Source organism: Cynara cardunculus (assembly GCF_001531365.2).
Source record: "Cynara cardunculus var. scolymus isolate 2C chromosome LG 9, CcrdV1, whole genome shotgun sequence".
Taxonomy (NCBI): domain Eukaryota; kingdom Viridiplantae; phylum Streptophyta; class Magnoliopsida; order Asterales; family Asteraceae; genus Cynara; species Cynara cardunculus.
In genome coordinates, this window is record NC_037536.1 from 16,118,584 (window position 1) to 16,142,971 (window position 24,388).

At 36.6% G+C, this 24,388-nt stretch overlaps 3 protein-coding genes across 13 annotated transcripts; 1 reads left to right on the forward strand and 2 right to left on the reverse strand.

Moving 5' to 3' along the window:
- LOC112518449 (transcriptional corepressor LEUNIG_HOMOLOG-like) lies at window positions 1-11,042 on the forward strand. Of its 11 annotated transcripts, none has more exons than XM_025126143.1 (19): window positions 29-234; window positions 366-437; window positions 556-645; window positions 1,445-1,542; window positions 2,147-2,256; window positions 2,439-2,734; window positions 2,830-2,905; window positions 2,994-3,102; window positions 4,053-4,102; window positions 4,193-4,441; window positions 5,362-5,421; window positions 5,591-5,815; window positions 6,796-6,934; window positions 7,012-7,118; window positions 7,523-7,672; window positions 8,893-9,048; window positions 9,145-9,264; window positions 10,013-10,210; window positions 10,861-11,042. In XM_025126143.1, the coding sequence occupies exons 3-19, from the start codon at window positions 617-619 to the stop codon at window positions 11,002-11,004; spliced, it is 2,316 nt and encodes a 771-aa protein (XP_024981911.1). In that variant the 5' UTR covers window positions 29-234; window positions 366-437; window positions 556-616; the 3' UTR covers window positions 11,005-11,042. The 11 variants fall into 11 exon arrangements, with proteins under 11 accessions (XP_024981908.1, XP_024981911.1, XP_024981915.1 ...); XM_025126147.1 differs by having other exon boundaries at window positions 416-460; XM_025126148.1 differs by having other exon boundaries at window positions 416-437.
- Window positions 11,043-13,065: 2,023 nt separating this feature from the next.
- Window positions 13,066-18,547, reverse strand: LOC112518480 (caffeic acid 3-O-methyltransferase-like). The gene is made up of 4 exons (XM_025126186.1): window positions 18,102-18,547; window positions 15,414-15,724; window positions 14,275-14,339; window positions 13,066-13,362 (listed from the first exon to the last, which is right to left on the reverse strand). Exons 1-4 carry the CDS (start codon window positions 18,545-18,547, stop codon window positions 13,066-13,068), a joined length of 1,119 nt encoding a protein of 372 aa, XP_024981954.1.
- A 2,524-nt stretch (window positions 18,548-21,071) lies between these two features.
- Window positions 21,072-23,476, reverse strand: LOC112517955 (caffeic acid 3-O-methyltransferase-like). The gene is made up of 4 exons (XM_025125400.1): window positions 22,984-23,476; window positions 21,817-22,127; window positions 21,615-21,679; window positions 21,072-21,508 (listed from the first exon to the last, which is right to left on the reverse strand). The coding sequence occupies exons 1-4, from the start codon at window positions 23,388-23,390 to the stop codon at window positions 21,188-21,190; spliced, it is 1,104 nt and encodes a 367-aa protein (XP_024981168.1). The 5' UTR covers window positions 23,391-23,476; the 3' UTR covers window positions 21,072-21,187.
- Between the last annotated feature and the right edge of the window lie 912 nt (window positions 23,477-24,388).

Sequence of the window (24,388 nt, forward strand, 5' to 3'; positions counted from 1 at the left end):
TCTCACTCCGATTCTTGCGTTGCTATCAAACAGTAAACCTGAATCTTCACGAAAATTCTTTGAGTTTTCTTTGATTTTGTGTTCGAGTTGTTAGCGTGTTGATCTTGATCGGATAGTGTGTGCTGAATTGTAGCCAATTGAAGTTCATTTTACTTTAGTTGTGTTTATCAGAATTTCGAGCAAGTTTGGAGGAAATTGAGTTGAAGACAAGAAGTTGCATATCGGAATTTGGAGGTATTTCATTGTTTTTAGTAGTGGAGGCCGGAGAGTACGTGATTTCGTAATCTTTTGGTTTACGGTTTGAGTTCTAGCAACTGATTTTCGTTGAATTTAGCTAATTTTGTGTTGTTCAATTGGAATTTAAGGTGTTTTATTGAGAATCGTGGTTGGTGAATTTGATCAGTCTGCAATGCAGGGTTTGTTCGACTGGTCTATTGGTATGGAACGAGGCGGTTTTGTGGTGGATAAATATGGGATTAATAATTATAACATTTTTCTTCTTTTGATTTGAATTCGGAATTGATATGTGTTGATTTGTTCTGTATGTTTGTGTAGAGATTATTGCTGGGAAGAATTTTGATTCACGTTTATAATTTGGAGTTCTGAACCAAACCACATGGCGCAGAATTGGGAAGCTGATAAGATGTATGCATTGCTTAAAATTTTGTCTGTTTGTTAATTTTGTTCCTTTCCGTTACTTGTATCTGAAAAGCTAGCATCGAATTTAATTATTGAATCCTCGAAACTGGTTTAGTTTGACAGGATACGGAAGATTTTGTTCATTCTACTAAATTAATTCAATTTCGGTGTAGTTACGCCCTAAGTTCCCGATCTTGGAAGATTAGGGTTTATATCAATGACCATGAATCTGTCTGGAGTTCACAGCTCCAAAACTCTGTTTCAAATAATTTTATGGAAACAGGATGCTTTTACTACTCTATATCAATGACCATGAATATGTTATTATCTATACTAGTCTCCCATCCCACAATTGGGAGTACTTATCATTTTGTAAATCCAGGCTAGTAGTTTCAATTTAAAAACTGGAGAAGTTTTTCTCTAGCTGCATGTTTTTTAGTTTTTAGGTATGTTTCAGATTATAATGCTGTTACCAATTTTGTTCTAACTACCAAAAAATCTTATCAATTATGAAGTTGAATATGCTCACTCTTTTAGGTTGGGGAGCATTAATACTATTGTAATTGCAACTTTGATTACACACATTTGTTTAAACATTTTCAGACAACAGTAACTTCTTTGATGACAATGGGTTATAAAGCTTACAATTACGCTTCATCTAAAACCATTCCTATTATCTTAAAAGAATATTATTTGTTCATATAAATAATAAAAAACCACTAAATTTGGGACAAAAGGGTATTAAAATTGTCCACTTGTGGTAATTCTCAGTTGAATCAATTTTATTCATATTCCTTTTTGCTAGGTTGGATGTTTACATCCATGACTATTTGTTAAAACGGAAGATGCACGCATCTGCCAAAGCTTTCATGACTGAAGGGAAGGTTGCTACAGATCCTGTAGGTATGTTTTTCTCATGTCCCAGTTCTCAAATCTGGGCATCCAATGTAGATCTGCATGCCAAGGCTTTTGGTACTTCACTAATTGGCTTATGTGTTTCTTATATCGATAATTCGAGCTTGAGATCGATCTCTCTGCTTGTTAATCTCTAAGGTGAGTAAGGTGGAGGAAGGTGGCCAATGCTTCATCCTGAATATAGGGGTGAACCTGGATTTTAGGGCTGGTTTGATTTCTTTTCAGCAATAATTTTGGCGTGGTAGTCAGTTAAGTTATTGTGTCACTTGGTTCATGAAGGGCATGGAAAATCGGATTCCTATTCGTCTATTATCTGGTTTTCACCGATTGGATTCCTATCATAATTTTCTATCAACGTATTTGCATGGCTAGATGGCTAGACTTAGTAACTAGTCTCCAATTTGTATGTGGCCATGGTATCATTGATTTTCATAGAAGGGTGATTGAAACATAGAACAAAATTTAATGACGATTTCTATACATGAAGGCACAGTGACGCACATATAAATGTTATATACATGATGCATGCAATTTGAAATATATTACATCAATTGAGTGAATAATCGTGTCTCCAATTTCATTGAATTGGCAGCTATTGATGCTCCTGGTGGATTTCTCTTGGAATGGTGGTCTGTCTTCTGGGATATATTTATCGCTAGGACAAACGAAAAGCATTCTGAGGCTGCTGCAGCTTACATAGAGGTTTTTTACTTTGTGATTTTTTTTGTTCATAAATTGACATGTTCAACAGTTGAAAAAGTGGTTACCCTTGTACTGTATTTGCCTTGTGTTTGTGCTATTAATCTTGATATCAAATCTATCTTTGTTTTTCTTGTCCACTTTTTCTGTTTTTTCTTTTCTTTTTGTTTTGAAACCAACACCAGACACAACAAATGAAAGCAAAGGAGCATCAACAGCAGCTGCAAATGCAGCAGCTGCATCTGATGCAGCAACGAAATGTTCACTTACAAAGGAGGGATCCTAATCATCCTCCACTTGGTGGCTCTGTAAATCCTATGAATACTGATGGAATGATGGGAAAGCCATCAGCCAGTACAATGGGTGTGAAGATGCAAGAGGAACCCATGAAACATTCTCATTCTATGGTTTCAGAAACCTCACCAGCTCTTCTTGATGCCAGTAGGATGACCCTGCTGAAGCCGGCCAATAATCATCAAGGGTAAGTCAGTATTTGTCAATGTAAATTCTCCTTTTATTTCTTTCCCTTAAATTGGTTGGGTCTTTATGCTCTGCTGGTTTTTGTTGTTGATTCAGCCTGTTGATACCAGGCAATTCTCCAAATGTGTCTTCAACTTTGCAGCAAATTCAAGGGAGGCCACAGTTGAATACGGTATATTCCTAATGCTTTGCATGCACCTTTATGTCTTTTGCTTATTCTCTGTTCCATGTTTTGGCTCATGAGCTTTTACAAATCTTAGGAAATTAAACAAGAAGTTAACTTGGGTAATACACAGAAATCCTTGCCTACAGACCCTTCATCAATTTATGGACAGGTTTTGCAGTCAAAGTCTGGACTAGGCGGTGGAGGTAATCTTTCTACACCTCTTGCAGTCAAAGGATGGTTATAAATGGATATGCACTGACAGTTACTAGAAAAATATTTACCCATATCCATGGGGACATATGGTTATTGAGAGTCTTATAGTTATTGAGTATCAATTTTGTCATATTTTCTTTGCTGGTGTATTTTTGTCCAGCACATCCCTCTTGCATGCACTTTTTTAGGCCTTAAATTGCCTTAACTCTACCTAAACCAGATTTTAATTGAACTTTTCTTCTTACTACACCCATTTTTATTTGCCTGAACCCCATAATAATGTTTAGTATGTATAAACAAGCTTGATCTTGTCTCTCTCGCTCTATGAGTTCAGAAACAAGTAAGAATTGTGTCAATGTGCTTTGTTGAGTCTTATCTGTTTAACGAGGGGATGATTTGTATACAATTTCAAAGAGAAGGTTTTTGTATATTTCAATAGTTTGGTACGTAAAATATTTATGGAACTAGGGTACCGCAAAGTAATCCTATAACGTAGGAAACAAACTTTTGGATACTACGACAGAAACGACTAACAAACTTTTGAGGACTAGGATAATACGTTAGAACTGATTACTCCTAATTTATGATGTATTATCAACACTCCCCCTCAAGGTGGTATGTATATGTTATTAACACCCAACTTTCTGGTAATTTCTTGAAATAGCTTGTTAGTGAGGCTTTTGGCCAATATGTCAAGTTGTTGACTACTTGTTGCTTTGTGGGTAAGTAGACCATGCACACACTTCCGGTGTCTAATTTTTCTTTGATAAAATGAAATCAACTTCCATGTGCTTAGTTCAATCAACTACACCCATTGTTACTTCTTTATTTTGGTAAAGTTTCGTGAACGAACAGCAATCAACACTCAACAGTATGAAAGCCGACTCAATACTATATTTATTAATGAATTTCCATTTTATATCTCATATCCTTCCTTCAGGATTGAATCAAGGTGTTACTGGTCTTCCATTGAAGGGTTGGCCTCTAACTGTAAGTTATTGTGGTTTTTTTTTTCTTGCTTCTTATGTTATTATCTAGTTTGAAGGTAAAGTTGATGACTGGTATTAGCAAACTGTGCAGGGAATTGACAATTTACGCCCGAGTATGGGTTTGCAAGTACAAAAACCCAACATGCCAAACCAGAATCAGTTTTATTTGGCATCACAGCAGCAACAGGCCTTAGCGCATGCCCAGGCGCAAGGCAACCTTGGAGCTTCACCAAATTATGGGCTTGTTGGATTGCCTAGAGGCAATCTAAGTATGAAGGATGGTCAAACGGGAAGAAATGATGGATCCGTAAGCTCCCCTGGACAAATGAATTCACCCAAGGTTCAGATTTTCTATGGAAGCTGTTGTCTCTTTATTACTTTTTCTTTGAAGTATATAAAATTATACCTGGCAAATACTAACAGACACTCCTCACCTTTGATGAGGTTTGAATCCTTGACCTCCTAGAAGGCTGGGGCTCTACCTGTGACCCAGGCACGACTGGGCCAATGACCCTTTGGTAGTCTGTATCTTGTTGCTCCCAATTAGTCAAGTTTTCCTCATATACAAGGTCTTATTTACAAATAGGAAACGCTACTTACTAAGTTATTATGCAGCCCAAGAGATGATAGTTATTTTATTAAAGTTCTTTCTATCACGACAACTTGTTCACCAAATTGCCAAGTAAGAATGACCTAACTGGCTCATCAAAATAAAACCCTTCAAATTTCTGAAAAAAGCCAACCTTTAGTTTAAGCACAATTTGACTCATCCATGCAGCACCTGCGTCATGCTGGCAAGAGTCGCTACATGAACGATTATTTTGAAGGTTGTTCTATTCAATATGGTGTATTCTGATGCCAAAATTACATAATATATACGGAATTTAAATTATCTTTCTCCCCCAACCAATGAACATCAAAGATGACGGTAATTAGCCATTAGGCAGTTATATACTTTCCATATTGGCCATTAGGTAATTAATAACTTGTCTAGATGATATGTATTACTTACTGAGATGATTCCTTATTTGAACATTGCATACTTGTCTACGAGAAAGCTTACAATTAATAACTTGTTGGGTGAGGAATGTTCTTTTAGCATTTTCTAGAAGATGCGATATGGTTCTTTAGTGCCATGCACCTTTAGTGTTAATGTTCGATTGTTCATATGCTGATCATGATTCAAAAGATGTCCAGCATTAGTTTGCTCTTTTGCTTTCAATATTCCTTTAATTTTGATGCTGAATATTCATGTAACAGATGAAGATGCCTCAGATACAACAATCTACTTCTCAACAGCAGGACCAGTTGCAGCAACAGGTTGTGCTTGTAGACTAAACCCCTCTTTATTGCACACTTTATTTAATAAGACATTATCATTTTAAACATGTAAAGTTTTTCAGTATCAAGTTAAGTAGCGTTTATTTGTTTTCTGTAGTCTTGATGTATTCTGGGTTCATCTAGTTACCCATGTTTTCGAACTTTTTAGCAGAGCAACAGAAAAAGAAAACAGCATTCGTCTTCTGGACCAGCCAACAGCACAGGTACAGGGAATACAGTGGGCCCTTCCCCAAGCTCCCCAGCATCAACTCATACGCCTGGTGATGGAATAGCCACAGCTAGCAGTCTGCAGCATGTGAACAGTGTACCGAAAAGCATGATGGTGTATGGTTCAGAAGGAACGGGTGGCCTTACGTCGTCAACCAATCAGATGGTAACTCTCGGTAACACCTTTTGGTCATGATCAAAAGTGTTCAACTTGATTTTTCACAAGTCACCTTCTAGGTTTTAGATGTCTGTTAGGGTCCCACATCGGTTAGACCTGGATCATTTCTCCTGTAGATATGTTGGAACCTCTCTTCTCTCAAGGGCTCTTTTGGAGAGTAATCTAATCAATGGGGTTCTACATATTCTTACAAGGTATCAGAGCCAAAGTCTACTACTCTAAGGTCCCGTTTGGTTTGAAGGATTCCATTCCAATCCAATCCCATATTTGGTTTAAAGGATTTCATGGATTTGAAATCCCGGGATTTCATTGAAATCCTACAAACATAGGATTTTGAAATCCCATGGGAGTGGTTGGTATTTAATGGGATTTCATAGGATTTTTATATAATAATGTTTTAAAATACGTTTAAAACATTTGTTTTGTAATAAACAATTAATAAAAAGGTAATTTAATAATTTTTATAATTATTTATAAATTATTCTTAAATAATGGAATTCAATTCCATTCTAAATCCTACAAAACAAACACACCGAAGATTTCAAATCCTTCCAAATCTAAATCCCTCCACAAAATCCAAATCCTACAAAACAAACACTAAAAATTTGAAATGCTTCCACAAAATCCAAATCCCTCAAAACCATTACATCAAACCAAAAAACGCCCCCAAGGACTCGACGCTCCGGGGCAATCCGCACTCGTCTAGCTCCCTCACCCATCTAGCCTCCTCTCGACACTCTTGGACAATCCGTGCCTGTCTAGCCCCTGTTGGAGGGGGCGGGGGCGTGTTAGAGTCCCACATGAGTTAGACTTTTCTCCTCAGTGTATGTCGAAATCTCCCTTCTCTTCTCAAGGGCTCTTTTGGAGAGTAACCTAATAGGGTTCCACATATTCTCACAATCTCTATTCAATTGAGTATGAGATGATGACACTATGTTCTGATCATTAGCTATTGTTTCATATTGCAGGATGACATTGAGCATTTCGGGGACGTTTCCCTGGAAGATAATGTGGAATCTTTTCTGCAACATGATGGAGGAGATGCAAGAGAACATTACGGTACAATAAAGCAGACAGTTACTGAGCATAAGACAGAGTCTTCCAAGGGTATTCGATCCTATCACTTCATGTACAAGTAGAACTTTCTAATTATTCTCAGGTCATAGCTGAACTCTCTTTAACAGGTTTTTCGTTTGGGGAAGTTGGTTGTATACGGACAAGAAAGAAGGTCTTGTGCTGTCATTTTTCTTCAGATGGAAAGTTGCTAGCTAGTGCTGGCCATGACAAAAAGGTAAACTGCAATATAATTTGACCAGGTAGAATTCCCTGTTTGTATTTCTGTTTTCTTGTCTGATAGAATTTGTTGCTTGCTTCTAACTTGTTTTTTTAAATTTTAGCACCACTTTTCTTGTTCTTCTTATGTTCTTTTTCCACAAATTTTTGGAGCAAGTATTATCCTTTTCTTCCGGCACATTTTGCACAAGCTGGGGGTTTTCACGGAAACGGCGGCTCTACTCTTTGGGGTAGAGGTCATGTCTGCATACATCTCACCCTCCCCAGACCCCATATATGTTTGGTTTTACGTATGCCTGCACCTAATTGTTTTGTTTTATTACGCTCCTTGCTGTTATTATTAGAGTATGTGCTGTAAACATTAACATCAAGTGAAATTTAATAATTGGTTGCTATCTTCAGGCTGTTTTGTGGAACATGGATACCCTACAAACTGAGAGCACCCCTGAAGAACATCAGTTATTAATTACTGATGTTCGGTTTAGACCAAATTCGACTCAGTTTGGAACTGCTTCCTATGATAAGTCTGTGCGAATATGGGATGCAGCAAATGTAAGATTTCTCTCCTCGTATATCTATTGCAACTACTTGCGTACTCGTGTGATCTAGGGGGATGCAAAATTTTATTGTAAACCGAGAATGGAAAATTAATCTAAATGTATCCTATATCGATATTGGTGTAAAATTAAAGATTATAAAATTTCATTTTTTGGAATAATTTGGTTAATTTAAAATTTTATTATAATTGCAGTATTTTAGATTTAAAAATGAAGATGGAATTTATTTTTGTTCTGATTGAGTATCCTTTTTGGAAAAAAGATAATGATGGATAGGGCTCAATGGTTATCATGTAGTTGAAGTGTTTTATTCGTTGGTAATAGGTTAGTTTTATGGAGCTTAAAAAAACTTTATAAAGTGGTTCTTATGCAGTAGTTATGTGTAAATTTGTAATTTAAGGGATTATGCACTAGTAAGAAGTATCCTAATGCTTAATAAGTTGTTTTTATGACTTTTACCTAAATGCTTTATAGCATAGTATAAATGTATCTCTGAGGTGGACATGTTGAGTATCCCTCGTGTACTTTGATCATTTTCTTTGCTTTTGATAGTTAATATTTGAACATTATGTGCTTGAAAGATTGGCTTTATGACCAAAATGTCAGTGGCACAATTGGTACCCAGGTTACTAGTAAATCCCAACCTTCCTACAGGTCAAGGGTTCAAACATCACTAACATTGTGTTCTCAAATTTGGGGTGAAAAGAGAAGACAACAAATGGAAGGAAAAGAAAGGAAAGGAAAATAATTTTTTTATTTGTGTTCTCGAGAAGGAAGAAGAAGGAAGGAAAGGAAAAGAAAGAAAATGATTTTCTATGTTCTTGAACAACAGAGAAGGGGAAGGAAAGATGACATTTTTGCAAATATACCCTTTAAAATGTATCATTTAAAATGAAAGGTTGGGTAATTTTGTAATTTTAATAATCTTTTTAAGGGTTTTTAATTTATTTCCTTTCCTTTCCTTTCTTCCCACATTTGGGAAGAAACTTATTATTTTCCTTCTGTTTCCTTTCCTTTCTCTCCTACAACAGTTTTGAGAAGAGGCTTTCTTTTTACTTCCTTCCCCTTTCCATCTCTTTCCTTTCCTTCATAATACAGGTTTTGAGAACACAACGTTAAAAGCGAGGAGTGTGTGTGAGTTTTGCTGTATACAAATATAATATACTTCCAAAAAGGTTGGGTTTATAAATGGGTCGGTTACATTTTCTGTTGCAGCCAAGCTATTGTCTGCATGCACACACGCGGCATACATCACATGTTATATCCCTAGATTTTCATCCCAAGAAGAACGATCTCTTTTGCTTCTGTGACAGTAACAACGAAATCCGCTACTGGAATATGAATCCATTCCAATGCACTCGTGTTTCTAAGGTTGGTCAAGAGTTCAATCTGGTTGCTCTTTTCTGTTTGTAATTTTGATCTCCAGTTTTCAGATATGGATTTTTTTATATCTATTTGCGGGTGTAGCAGGGAGGTAGCGCACAAGTGCGATTCCAGCCCGTAAGTGGACAACTACTGGCAGCAGCATCCGATAAAATGGTGTCCATCTTTGACGTTGAAACTGATAGGCAAACTCATTCCTTCCAGGTATGTGATCACATCGGCTAGACTTGAACCATTTCTTTTTAATATATGTTGGAACCCGCCTTTTTGGGTTTTTTTGGAGACTAACCTAATGAGGTTCCACATTCTCAAATGACATTAGAGCCAAGAGTTACAACTCTAGGGAACTCAACATTCTGGGGCAATCTGTACTCCTCTAGCTCCCTCTCAACACTCTGAGACAATCTGTGTTCGTCTAGCCTCCATTGGAGGGGGTGTGTTCATTGGTGGATCCATGGCCAAGAAAAGTTTCAAAACTAACCACATGGGTTGTGGCCTAGTGGTTGGGCTCGGGGGATGTGGTGGAATATCTCATCTGCCCAGGTTCAATTCCAGGCGTCCACAATGGTTTGAACACTAAGTTTATCAGAGTTGACGTCTTACAATCGCAATTTTCCGGGATTAGTCTCAACATAGCCTGGGATAAGAAGTTTCAAAAATTGTTTTCGATAAATATATTTTCTTTATTTGCCCCCCCCCCCCCCCCCAAAAAAAAATTCAAAATTTAAGTTCAGACCCCATCAACAAACTTTAAATTCTTGGATCCGCCATTGGTTGTGTTGGAGTCCTACATCGGCTAGACTTAGACCATTTATCTTCAATACATGTTGAAACCTTCCTTTTCTCTTCAAGGGCTCTTTTGGAGAGTAATTTGACGGGATTTCACGTGTCCTCACAAAGTCTATTATTTTTATAGTTGATATTGAATTTCGAGAAAATGGTTAATTGTCAGGCACATATGGGACTTGTAAACTACTTGTGCTGGGACTTGAATGGGGAATATTTGGCTTCTGTAAGCGAAGATATCGTGAGAGTGTGGTCCGTGGCATCTGGGGAGTGCATTCATGAGCTGAGTTCCAATGGAAACCTCTTCTATTCTTGTGTCTTCCATCCAAGTTATTCCGCTCTTTTGGTCATCGGTGGAATGCAGGTAATAAACGCTTTTGATTCTATATTATGTTTTCCTCCTAAAACCAAACAAACACATGCTGACCTCTACCCAAAAGGGTAAAACGGCTATTTCCGTCAAGACACCCGTGTGAGATTAAGGGCCCTTTACCAAATGCTTTTGATTTTATATCTTTTTTTCCTAAGCCAAACAAACCTAGTATATCTTGCTCAAAAGTACACAATGCTGAGCACTACCCCAAAAGGTAAAACAACTGTTTCCGTGAAGACACAAGTGTGAGATTAAGGGGCATTTACTAAATGCTTATCGGGTAAGTGCTTACCAGGTAATAGTCATCATTCTTACTTACCTTATCGGGTAACATTCTCGACCATCAAAATGGATTGGTGGTAAGTGTCTTTTATCCGATAAACGCTGATCAAGTAAAATTCTTCTGCCCCACTTATTGGGGTAAGATTCTTGGTCCTTGCAACTTACTGGGTGAGATTCTTAGTTTTTGCCATGTTCATCCAGTAAGGTAAGTGACACTCAATAAATGTTTAGTAAACGGCCCCTAATTTCCCCTTGGGAGGGGTGGGATGCTGACCTCTACCCCGAAAGAGTAAAATGACTGTTTCTATGAATGCACCAGTTGTGAGATTAATTTGTGGTTATCTGTTTGTGTTGAGCAGTCTTTGGAGCTATGGAACATGGCGGAAAACAAGAGCATGACGGTTCCAGCTCACGATGACATTATTGCGGCTTTGGCACAGTCGCCCGCTACCGGAATGGTTGCCTCCGCTGGCCATGACAGTTCTGTTAAGCTATGGAAGTAATAAGCATATATATATATATATATATATATATATATATATATATACATACATATATATATTTATATGAGTATGATATTCAATATATGGTTTTGGTAGCAAAGTTAAGTATTAGGAATCAAATGTATTAGCCACCGTTGTCTACCGAGTTGACTCATAATACGATCATACAATTTGGTGGATTTTCTGAATTTAAAAACGCTTACCAACAATCCATTTTGATGGATAATAATATTATATTTAAATCCAACAAACCTTTCTATTTTAAAGATTACAATATTAATTATATTATCTGAATATTTCATACATTTAATAAAATATTATTAATTTTAAAGCTTCTCTAGCATGTAACTTAGTTGGCAAAAGGATGAAACAGCTTTGCTTCATTCCTGCATCATACCTTTTTTATCTTTTGATCCATCGATAAAAAGATTCGTTCTCTTTATAAAAAATACGAATCGAGACACGCCCCGAGTTCAATACTTTACAGTAACCTCAACCGTTGAATAAGTCAAAAAAATATCCTTTTACATTGATGTCTTTGAAGTCGTGTGGGACCGGTTGAGTTTGTTGATAATCTCTATTTTTTCTAGTTGAAACAAAACTTTTACAAGACATTAATGAAATGACGATTTTCAAGGATCAAATCCTATCTCAACTATTTTTTTTTTGGAATTTTTAAAAATATTGCTACCTTTGCATGATTTGCAGATGAGTTAAAAGACAATTTTCCCTCACTTTTCGTACATTTGTGGGCCTTGATGAAAGGTGAATTATTTTTTTTCAATGTTCATCTACTTACGGAGGTGCCACTTGTAGATCCATGTAACAGTTGAATTTTATTTTTGTCTTTTAGCTTTCCACAAGTTACAAAGATGTCATTTACGAAGTTAGTGATATTTTAGAAATCTCTGAAAGGGAAATAGCTGAGATTAACTTGATCACTGAAAATAGCTATTTTTCTTTAATTTCCAAAAAATTAAGGGCCGATTGGGATTGCTTATTTAAAATATTTATTGACTTATTCTAGTGTCATCTGATAATAAACACTTTTTAATGTTTGGAAGAGAAAAAATAATGCTTTTACCGATGTCAAAGTAATAAAAAGTTTTTGATAAATTACTTGGAAGCTTTGAAAACCAAATTTCATTTTTATCCTTTTCTTTTATCTGATTAAGGAGTCCATAACCTTCTCTCTCTGCAATCCGCCATGGAAGTTGAAGCTGAAGGTGACGATTTTTGTTTCAACCCTAAAGCTGAAGTTGAAGCCAAACCGCTTTCTGTTTCCTTTCAAGCTCTCAAACAAGCTTCCCACGACTTGCAGAAAACCCTAATTCCAAGAAGACCGATTGAGTCGGAAATTTAGAGTTGCTAGCTCGATTGAGTCGGACTTAGAGCGTGGATCAATTTGGGCGTTCAATCGATTTGATGGAGCAGTTTCAGGAACGAATAGCTAGAGGATTTGAGCCCCTTCTTCTCCACATTTTGCGATTCTCAGATCGAAGGTTTTTGTTGAGCCCCTTCCTCTCCACATTTGATGTTTTTTTTTATACCTTTTTTTGTCATTTTACATGGATAAACAAAATTTGTCGAATACTAAAAAAAACAACTTATCAAAATCTCATTTTAAGGTTATATATTTCTAAAGGACTCTGAGGATTTGTATACATGGATATAAACATTCATAGGATTGGACAGATGTTCTTGAAACCACTTGGGTTGTGGCACACTGCTCAATGCTCAGGGTAATGTAGTGGAAATCCCATCTTCCCCGGGTTCGATTTCAGGCGCTGCGAATCCCTTGTGACTATGGAGGTTCACCTGCGATGACTCCAGGCTATTCATAGTCGTCCAGGGATTAGTTGGTGCGCATAATTGTCCCGGAAACCCACAGTTACCAACAAAAAAAGATGATAAAAGTATTTTATCGTGAAACACTTGCAACAAAATACTTGGTAAATAACCATTTTTATTTAGCGCTTATCCCAAGCGAACCTCTCTCTCAGACTGCATTCTTGCGCTGTTAGCACTTACCCAATTTGTGTTGATAATTATAGGTCAGTTTTATTTGTAGAATTCAATGATGGAATAAAAACTAACTCCACAAACAATTTTAGAAGCAGCAAATCCAGATTGTGTAGCCAAGGCCTCATATTCTCTGGCTGTCCTCTCTTTGCCACCAGGATTTATAGCCAACATCACCATATCACCATCAATATTACTCGTAACATCACTTTTACCTGCCTTCTCTTCTGGGACAATACTTTCTAACACCACCACCTTCCCGTTCTCCGGCAACGCCTTCCAACAATTCTTTAATAGCTTGATGCAATACTCGTCGCCCCAATCGTGTAATATCCACTGTAGTTTCTCGTCAAGAGTCATTTATCCGAAAGTATTAAAGAAACCAAACCATACCAAACCAAACCAAACGGACCCAGTAAATCCCACTTGGAGTAGGGTCCAGGGGTGAGATATATACATACTTAGACCTCTACCCCAAAGAGCAGAGTGGCTGTTTCGGTGAAGACCCCTGGATTTTTGGGGTAGAGTGGTTGTTTCAGTAAAGACCTCGGGATTATACAAGAGGGTGAGAAAACCAGTAGCAGGAATAAAGATTAGCATATGTTGAACAAATCACAAGAAAAATAAAAAAGTAATGAATTGGTATTATGGGAAGCATACTAAAGGTAGGGTAAGGTCAAACCCACAAGAACACATCCCAACCTAGATTGTGGGCCCTCAAAAAAAACTCCCAACCTATCTAACTTCCTTCTGCCTGACTATGCTATGCTAACTATAGGTCCCATGCCTAGTCTGCTACTCTACTCAAGTACTAGTATCTGAGGTCATGTCATCGGAAATATGTATGGTGGTCATGTCCAACCTTAATTGCTCATCCCATGTCCTCCTCACCCTCTTGACAGACACTCTTTGTACTCTCATTGGTTCTGTCATCGGTCTCTATGGACGTGCACAAACCAACGCAATCTCCCCTTTGTCAAATTTATCCTTCGCGTTATTGGGGCAACTCCCAACTCTGCCGGAAAACCTCATTTTGAAATTATGTCTAATATGGTCCGACGACAGGTCCACCTAAACATCCTCCTGATATCTAAAATTTTCCAACTTCCTCTCAACGACATTTGTTGTCGTCCAAGAGAAAATGGAACTCTAGATTTAGTCATGTACAAGTGCCAAAATAATATCACCCCATTTTTATAAGGAGAGGAGAAAATACAATTACTTGGTACAAAAGTTGTATGTAGTAACCTTCATGAAGATAACATCTCCTTTTGGAACGCTTTGAAACATATCTCCTCCAACATGCTCCACTCCTATTAACATCAAGAGACCTTCATTAATCTATACCCAATTCAGCATGATAATTTTATATATACATATATATACACATAGAGTCGGGTACTCGGGTTCAAACGAGAACAATATCTATTTAAGAAAACAAGAAAACGGTTGAATCACATGTGATTTTACACAACATCATGTACAAAATCACATGTGATTTACGCAACTTTGTCCCGCGACCTGAAGGCGCGGCCAAAGTCTCCCGCACATCTTTTTTTGACCGTTAATGTAAAATCACATGTGGTTTTGCACTTGATTTGGCCTGTTTTCGTATTTCTTAAATAGTTAGCATTCTCGTTTGACCCTCCCTCTACATACATATATATACACACACACACATATATACACATACATAGAGTGAGGTTTAAGGAAAACCACCAAGTGCATGTTATGCACTTGTATGCACATGTGCATAGCATGCAGATAAAGGTTACTACGGTGTTTCTCAATTTTTTATTTTTCTGCGGTTTTCCCCTGAACGAGACCCTACACACACAAATATACATATATAGACTTGAGATCACGTGAGACTGTTTTCATGAGAGCCGTGAGACCACTTTTCTACACTTGAAACTTCACAGCAGAACACTGTGAAAGTAACCTTTATAGTGTTTTTGCTGTGAAGGTTCAAATTTTTTTACCTTCACAATGTTTTGCTGTGAAGTTTCAAGTGTAAAAAAGTTGTCTCACGGGTCTCATTAAAACAGTCTGGTCTCATGTGAACCCAACTCTCTCTCTCTCTCTCTCTCTCTCTCTCTCCCTATATATATATATATAAAGGTGAGAAGTTTCAAGATCATACATGATTACATGTGATACAAACACATAATACAACACATGTTGCATTGACCCGCGTATAGCGAGCAACCTTTCCCGCGATCTTTGGTCGCGTTCACTAATCAAGTCGCCCAAATCCTTTTTGACGTGTTGTATCATATAAGATTACACGTTCATATCACATGTAATCATGTCTGCCCTTGAAACTTCCCGCCTTCTCACAAATTGATCAGCTTTCCTAACGATCCTCCCCTCTCTCTCTCTCACACCTGGATACGAAGGTGCAACTTTGAGGACATGTGGCATGTCAAAGTTGATGCCTTTAATGTTAGGGTACTTGGAAACAATAATCTGAAGTGTTGCACCCAAACCACCACCCACATCAACCACCTCCTCCACCCCTTCAAATCCATCATACTTTTCAAGAACCATCTTCATGAGTATAGCAGTGTTCCCATACATTGCCTTGTCAAATATCTCACCAAACCTCTTGTTTTTTGCTTGGTATTCAAATATATTCTCCCCATGGGCCTTGTTGAATGGGATTCCTCCTTCAACCACTGCATCTTTCAAGTGATACCTGCATCCCACAAATCTATTTTTCATTACCAACAATATCTGGTTTATTAGGACTTAAGTTTATAGGACCAAACAATTGTGTGTCATGTGTAACAGTGTTACAATATAGCCTTCGGCGTGTGGCGACTTTGTCTGAATACAAGACAGGCCCATTTTCGACCCTCAGGGCAGGTCCTAAGATTTTTGATGCCCTGTGCGAAAATAAAAAAAATGCCCCTAACCCTATTTTTTTAAGCCAATGAAACATGCTAGTTTTTAAAGAACTTAGAACCTATTCAAGCTAAGTGTCTTATCCTCATGTTGATTTTTATTAATTATAATAAAAAAATACAATTTGGGGGTGGGGGGGGGGTACATAAAAATGAAAACCCCGAATATAGAATATAGAATGGGAAAAGGATAAATTCTGAATTAAGATCGTGCTTCTTTCAGTTTTCCCTTTTCCAAATTGAAATTAACAAAATAGAAATTTTATTTCAATATATGAGACTTAAAAGACAAGGAAAACTATAATTAGTTTTTAACTAAAATAATAAATTACATCCAAATTACTATCATAGTAAGCGAAAAGTAAAAGTCAAAAATTACAGGTCTAAAGACTAAAGGCTAATGGCCTATCTGTTAGCAGCTTAATAAACTTAATGGAACTAACAACTTATTCGCTCAATTATGCATGAATGTTTCGTAGTGGCTTAATGATATATAAAGCAACTTATCTAGTAAGCTTCTAGGGGGAACTTTATATAGAAAGTCAAGTTTTTTTTTTTCCAAACATGTCCCTTCCAACTAAAAAACACTCCTTACATTTGCGAAAAAACTCTATCAAACAAAAACTTTTCCAACTTATACAAACATATTAATTCATACAGATAACTTTATCCATATAGAATTTAATAGAAAATCAATCAAACGACCCCTAAATCTAATGCAGTAATGTCAAATCTCAAAGTAAACAAAAGTCAAAAGAACAATAATAAATTGTAAAATTCATAATTTATGTTATTGTGCATTGCAAAGAACAAGTGCCCAATAATTAAGACGATATCACAATATGTTGTTAATGTTGTGCAGTGTGCTCCAGCTATGTTGATACAATGATGTGCTCATATACATTGAAAATTTCAATTCTCAGATATTTCAATATGCAAGAGGAAGACTCATTATCAAAATGACAAAAGCCCATTCRCCTTAACCTAGTAGGTCAGTAACACATACGACCACATGACCCAACTTTATAATAATTAGTTAGAAATTTAGATTTTTTTGCAAAAAGATTTGAAGATTCATAAATCATAATATGACTCACACAACAACTCGGTAAGTTCAATCAACAATAGAAATCAGTCATTCGAGATTTCCATCTTTGATTTCTTGAATCTGACTTCATGACCGTTAATTGGCTGGAAAGAGAACTCCATGCCTTGAAAATCGAAATAGTCGAACATTGGAGAACAGTAGAAATTAGATTGAATTGTCGGAATGATGGCTTTAATTGGTTCACGATGTGCATTCGATATTCATCACTACTAGGCCTTGAGCCTGTTTTTATAGTTAAAGCTCAATTGTCCAATAACCAAATTATTAGACCTAAAACTAATAACATATGACAACTTGATGCCCCTTTAGGCTTTGATTCCCTGTGCGGCCGCACGGGCTGCACATGGCCAGGGCCGGCCCTGTCGACCCTCATGGCTAGCCTCATCCGTTGAGTGAGCCAAAAAAAAAAATGCTCACTCACGTTGGTGTCCTTGGAGGTGGGGCCGTTTGAGGTTGCCAGTGATCAATTTCTTGCTCAAATGGTGTTAGAATATATATTGATTTATGACGTTATATTGGCACCCTAACAAGCTTTTTAGGACATGACATAAAGTGTCATGTTAGTTTTTCCAAGTGTCTTGTGAACATGTCTTTTTATCGGACACTTGTTTTTATAAGATATTTTTCCAAATAATATCGTATTAAAAGACTTATAGGACACAAACTTGTTCATATGCCCAAAAACGTCATATCGACTTACTGTAACACATTTATATATTATACACAATTGTTTGGTCCTATAAACACAAGTCCTATGAAAGCGTCTATTAGGACACTGACAGTTGAACATAATATAATGTCATGAAACCAATTTCATGGTAGTGAATTTTAGGTGTCATGATATTTACAAAAATCATTATACTTGAGTTTGACTAAGGGGACCGTTTACTAAATGCTTACCGGATTAGCGCTTATCGGGTAAGAGAAACTTGTCACTGTCTGTTTTATGACCAAGAATGTTACCTGACTATGGTGACTCTTGCTGGCAAACGCTTATCCGGTAAGCATTTGGTAAACGAACCCAAACAGAATATCAGATGATAGATAGATAGATAACAAACCATGAATCCATGACTACTTTGTCATTTTGGAAGAGAAAGAAGTTGGCAAAAGAAACCCCTTCTTCATTACTCACAAAATACTTGCATATGGGTGCCATGCCATATAACTTCTGTATCTCTCCATTTTCACTGGTGTGGATCTCACAAGTAAGAATCGATTTCGTAACGAAATACCGAAGAATTCTTTCGATTATGATCGGGGTTTCAGGGTTTCGTGTAGGAAGATGTGAAGCAATATCTGAAGAGGTGAATTGACCGCCGCCACCACCACCACCACCACCACTTCCGCCACAGTCACGTGTAACTTTAGCCATGATTTCAAAAAGATCAAGTTCTATAGCGGTTTTTATGACCATTGGAAGAACCGTCGCCCCTACCATTTGCGTAACTCTTAGTAATTCTTCCTCTTCTATCGACATCTTGCATTCTTCTTGTTTTGCATTCATCGCTAACTATTGATCCGTATTTCCAATTGTAGACGTAGCAAATATATATATATATAGACAAGCTCAAACGAGAGTGACAAGAAAGTTGTCGTTTGTTTTTCGTTCTGTGTGTAGCCTAACTCATCGAACGACTATTATGAGTTTGGACCACATTTTTCTTTAATCGAAACACACGCTTTGTGTGACCTAACCAAAGAAACAACGATGCCTTGGTAAAGATATCGGCCGGCTAAATGTGAGTAGAAATGTAGGAAACGCGAATTAAACTGTCAAATGAAAGCATTATGAACAAAATAACAGTTGATCTTAATGTTTTCTGTACGCTCATGAAATACAAGATTTACTGCAACATAGGATCTTGTGATACGGAATGGTGGTCCATGCCACCATTAATAAAAAAAACTAAGGGGTCGTTTACCTAAATACTTACCCGGTAAGCGCTTATCTTTGGGAGTCAACACTATGATTTATTTTATCGGGTAAGATTGTAGTACATCAAAATGGTATAGTATGCAATAATTTACCTGGTAAGCACTTACCCGGATAGGAGTCATCACTTGCACTTACCGATTAAGGCTCTCCATCTTTATCATTGCTCTTACCAGATAAGATCTTTGACCCTTGCCATGTTCATTTGGTAGCAAGTATTTACCAGATAAGCGTTTAGTAAACGGTCCATAAAGTTGATTATTTTGTCATGTATTTTTTTTATTTCTTTTGTATATTTTATTAGAAATACAAAAATATTTATCATTTTTCTAAAATAAAAAGTGAAGGAAATACATTTGCTTTTCAATTATACTATTAATTATTATCTGGAGTAATTAATTACTCTCTCTACGATTAAGGACAAATATGTCATTTAGTTATTTAAAAAGTGAAATAATTATATATCTTTAAATTTGTGAGCATTTATTTTGGAATGGAGGCAGTATTAGATATCATATATATCAGAATTTTTCTTTTGGTTTTAGGCATCAATTTTTTTTTTCTGTCCGTTAGGGTTCGCAATCAACATGATCATATATGACTACCGAGGCAGCCTGAGAAGAAGCGAAATCGGTGTCACTGATTGGTTGATGTTCAGGGCTGGGCATGATGACTTCCACCACCACTACCTGTCCGTACTTTGCAACGCTGCCCAACAGTTCTTTAGAAGCTTAATGCAATAACCGTCTCCCCAAGCATGCAGTATCCACTATAAACAGATTAAATTCATCATCGTTATTTAACAGATAGTAACTGACAGCTGTAATTTAATACAATTAAAGATTCTATACGAGTCGTTGATATAAATACCAACCTTCATGAAAATAACATATTGACAACTGTAATTTAAAACAATTAAAGATTGCATACGAAACACTGATATAAATACCAACCTTCGTGAAGATAACATCTCCTTTAGGAACACTTTCGAGCATATCTCCTCCCACATGCTCCACACCTGACAAATAATTAACCGAATAATAAAGATACGTTTTTTTGAAGAAATTTGTTCCGCTTTAGTTTTTATGATTACAGTTTTAAAATTGCAAGATATTCGTATTGTATAGTTAGATTTTGAAATCCGCAGCATTGCGCGGGTAAACAACTAGTGTTGGTTTAATTTTTGGTAAAATTATGCTAAAAATTTGTATGCAGATTATTATGTTTTGGATACAACTTTTATGTGTTTTGTGAAGAGTAATGAGAATGATGTATTTGTTTTTTTATAAATGTAAGTATTTTTTTCGTTCAAAAAATGAGGACTTGATCGTTCAAAATATTAAAGTCCATTGGTTTTTTCGGACTTTTTCTACAAACAAAATGTATTTAACATATTTTAGAAAGTCCAAGGATTTATTTAACAGGTTTTGTAATGTCCAATGACTTATTTAACAGGTTCTAGAATGTCCAAGGATTTATTTATTCCAAAAAATTGTCCAAGGACTTAATCGTTCCAAACAGTAAAGTCCATTGGGTTTTTTTGGACTTTTCCCATAAGAAAATATGAAAATAGTCGAATCACATGTGATTTTACACTATAATGTTGCCCGTTAGTGTAAAAATCACATGTGATTTTGCACATGATTTGACTGTTTTTTGTATTTTTTTATTTAATTATCGTTCTCCACCCACACACACACACGTGTGTGTGTGTGTGTATATATATATATATATATATATATATATATATATATATATATATATAACATACAAATTTGTTACCTTATGTCACATTTGTTGCATCCTAGTTGTAACGTGTAAGACTTAAGGCTTGAGTTTGCCGTCACGTCATGCCTCACACCATTTTGAATCTTGATGTTTTTCAATTATACCGTTAATTATTATTTGGAGATATTAGTTACTCTCTATAAATTTAACAATAAATTGTCATTTAGTTAGTTAAAAAGTGTAATAATTACACATCTATAAAACTGTGTTTTTTTTCTTCATATTGGAACGCAGGAAGTATCATATAATAAAACATAATAAGTATCGTTTTTTTTTTTACTTTTGGGATCGTTGTTATATAAAGAAGTCAATATAACGTACATGTATCATTTCAGATTACACTATAAAGAGCACTTATACATAAAATAAAAGGTTCAAACATATATAAAGCAGAAATAGGTCTCTATAACAGACGTTGCGGACTCAAATATTCTTGTAGAACTCCATGATGGAAAAAAAAGAAACCCCAGAAATAATTTTGGTAGAAGTGAATCCAGCTTCTTTAGCCAAGACATCGAATTCTTTTTTCGTACGCTCTTTGCCGCCAGGATTTGCAATCAACATGATCATATCACTACCGACAGCAGCTTGAGAAGAAGCAGAATCGTTAGCACTGATTGGTTGATGTTCAGGGTCGGGCATGATGACTTCCACCACCACTACCTTTCCGTACTCCGGCAGTGCCGCCCAACAGTTCTTTAGAAGCTTAATGCAATAATCGTCTCCCCAATCATGCAATATCCACTATAAAACAGATTAAATTCATTATCGTTATTTAACAGATACAAACTGACAGTTATAATTTAAAACAATTAAATATTACATACGAAACATTGATATAAATACCAACCTTCATGAAAATAACATCTCCTTTAGGAACACTTTCGAACATATCTCCTCCCACATGTTCCACACCTAATGAATAATTAATTAACCAAATAAGAAAGAAAATGAAGTGATAACTTTTTGTTGAAATTTGTTTCCATCCCTAATTGTACCAATCAATGAAAACTTAAGCATATATATATATATATATATATATATATATATACCTTGAGAAGGAGTTGCATCCTTGATAACATGGGGGAGGTCAAAGTTGATGCCTTTGATAGTTGGGTATTTGGCAACAATAAGTTGAAGGGTGGCACCTAAACCACCACCCACATCCACCAACTCTTTTGCCCCTTCAAACCCTTTGTACTTCTCAAGAATCAGCTTCATCACTATTCTTGTGTTATCATACATGGCTTTGTTGAACACTTGATTGAATCTATTGTCCTTTGCAGGGTATTCAAATGCATTCACCCCATGGGCCTTGTCAAATGGGATCCCTCCATCAACCACTGCATCTTTCAGGTGATGCCTGCATTTCATGTTCGTATAATCACGGATTCAGAAACTTAGTTGATCGAGGTCATACTTAAGGGTGTCGAGAAAATTTCGAAGACGAATAACCGATCTGAGCTAAAACGGTTTCGGATTATTTGGTTTCGGGTTAAGCGATTCAATTAACATCAGTAAAGTGAATCATACTAACCATAAGGGTGGTGTCCGATTGGTTTGTGCTTGAGCTCCAAAGGTCAAACGGGTCTGGAGGTCTCAGGTTCAAATACAGGGAAAAATAAAATTCCTCTTTGTGGCCACGGAGGTTTAAATGTGGTGATTCCGGGCTACCCGTAAAATGGGTTATCATTCTGGGATTAGTCGGCTTGTATAGTGGGTTGGATATACGGGTTAATAAAAAAAAAGTTTAATAATACTAAAACTAGATATGAGGAGAGAGAAAACTTATATTTTTCATTCGTTACCGTCAATGATATTAAATTATTACTATTATATTATATATAATTTAAAAAAAAATTATTGGGATGATTAAATTATAAACCATTTTAATAAAATAATTAATGTTTAAATATTCTCTAAAATAGAGAATTTGGTGTAATTTTTGCTTATCTATTTTAGAGAAATTGTAGAGAATACGTCGGAGATGGTCTAGAATCATTAATTAAGGGTCCATTTACTGTACACTTACCTTCACTAGGTCACTCTAGTTTTTGAATCAACATGACAAAGATTGAGAATCTTACCCGGTAAGAACGATAATAAAAACTGAGAGTCTTAACTTATAAGTGAGAGTAACGACACTTCCCTGTTACCTAAGCGCTTACCGGATAAATTATTGACTATGATGTAAGATGTGAAGTTAGAGAATCAATTACCAACAATCGACGATTACTTTATCGTAGATCAAGAGAATTATCGAACCCACGGAAGTTCCGTCTTCATTACGAACAAAGTGATTGGACACAGGTGTCATGCTGTATAAGTTGATAGAATTCCCATGTTCATCCGTAGCGAGGGTCGATTCGAGAATGGATTGGGTGGCGAGAAACCGAAGAATGCGCTCGAGTAAAGGTCGGGTTTGGGGGGTTTGTGAAGGAAGATTAGAAGCAAGATCGGAAGACGAGAAACGGGCACCAGGAGTCTTGGCCATGATCTCGAAGAGATCGAGTTCGATGGCGGTTTTGATGAGCATCGGAAGAACGATGCCCGAATTTATTTGCATAACCTTTTGTAGCCCTTCTTCTTCGTTCGACATCTTGTGGACTTCTTCTGAAGACCCCATGATTCAACTCCGATGGTGCCTATTTGTGAACCTTAGCTATGACATATATATATATATATAACTTTAAGATTAATCGAGATGCATACAAACTGATCTGAATACTGTTATTATAACACTAGTGGGTGACGTAATAATGAAAGCGAAGTTGACGTAGAAAAGTTACCAACTCAATAGTGGGTGCTATTGATGGTGACCATAACTACCATTACTTTTTTTAGTACCTTTCTTCATCCATAACCACTCCGATATAACCACTCAAATATAGTTATACGGGAGAGTTTAGTTATTTTGAGTGATTCTCATGGAATTAAAATGTTGAATTTTATTGGTCAAATTATATTTTTCGTTTGGTTCATCTTTTTTTATATTAAAGTAATCTTAAAATCTTAAAAACTCTATAAATAAAGGAATTTAATGTTCTTTAGCAACTACATGATCTTTTGATGGAATGAAATTCTCTATTTTCATAATACTAAATATTTTTTTAATCCAATGTACCTTAATCTCATAAAACTCAATATGACTATCGTCGACCACCGTCGATCTAAACCAGTGTCATCTGAACCACCACCGATCTGAACCACCGTCGATCACCACCGATCTAAACCACCGCCTGCCGACCACCACCGGTCTAAACCACCGCCGACCACCACCAATCAAACCACCACCGGTCTGAACCACCGTGCATTTGAACCACCTCTGATCACCGCCATTTGGACCATCATGGACCACCACCGATTTGAACCACTGCCGATCACCACCGATCTGATCCATCAACGATCTGAACCACCCCCGATATGAACCTTCGCCGATCTGAACCACATCCGACCACCACCACCTGAACCAACATGGACCACCACATATCTGAACCACTGCCGAGCACCGGCGACTACCACCGATCTGAACCGCCACCGTCGATCTGAACCACCATCCATTTGAACTACCATTGACCACCTCCATTTGAACTAGGGGTGTAAATGATACGAGACAACTCGCGA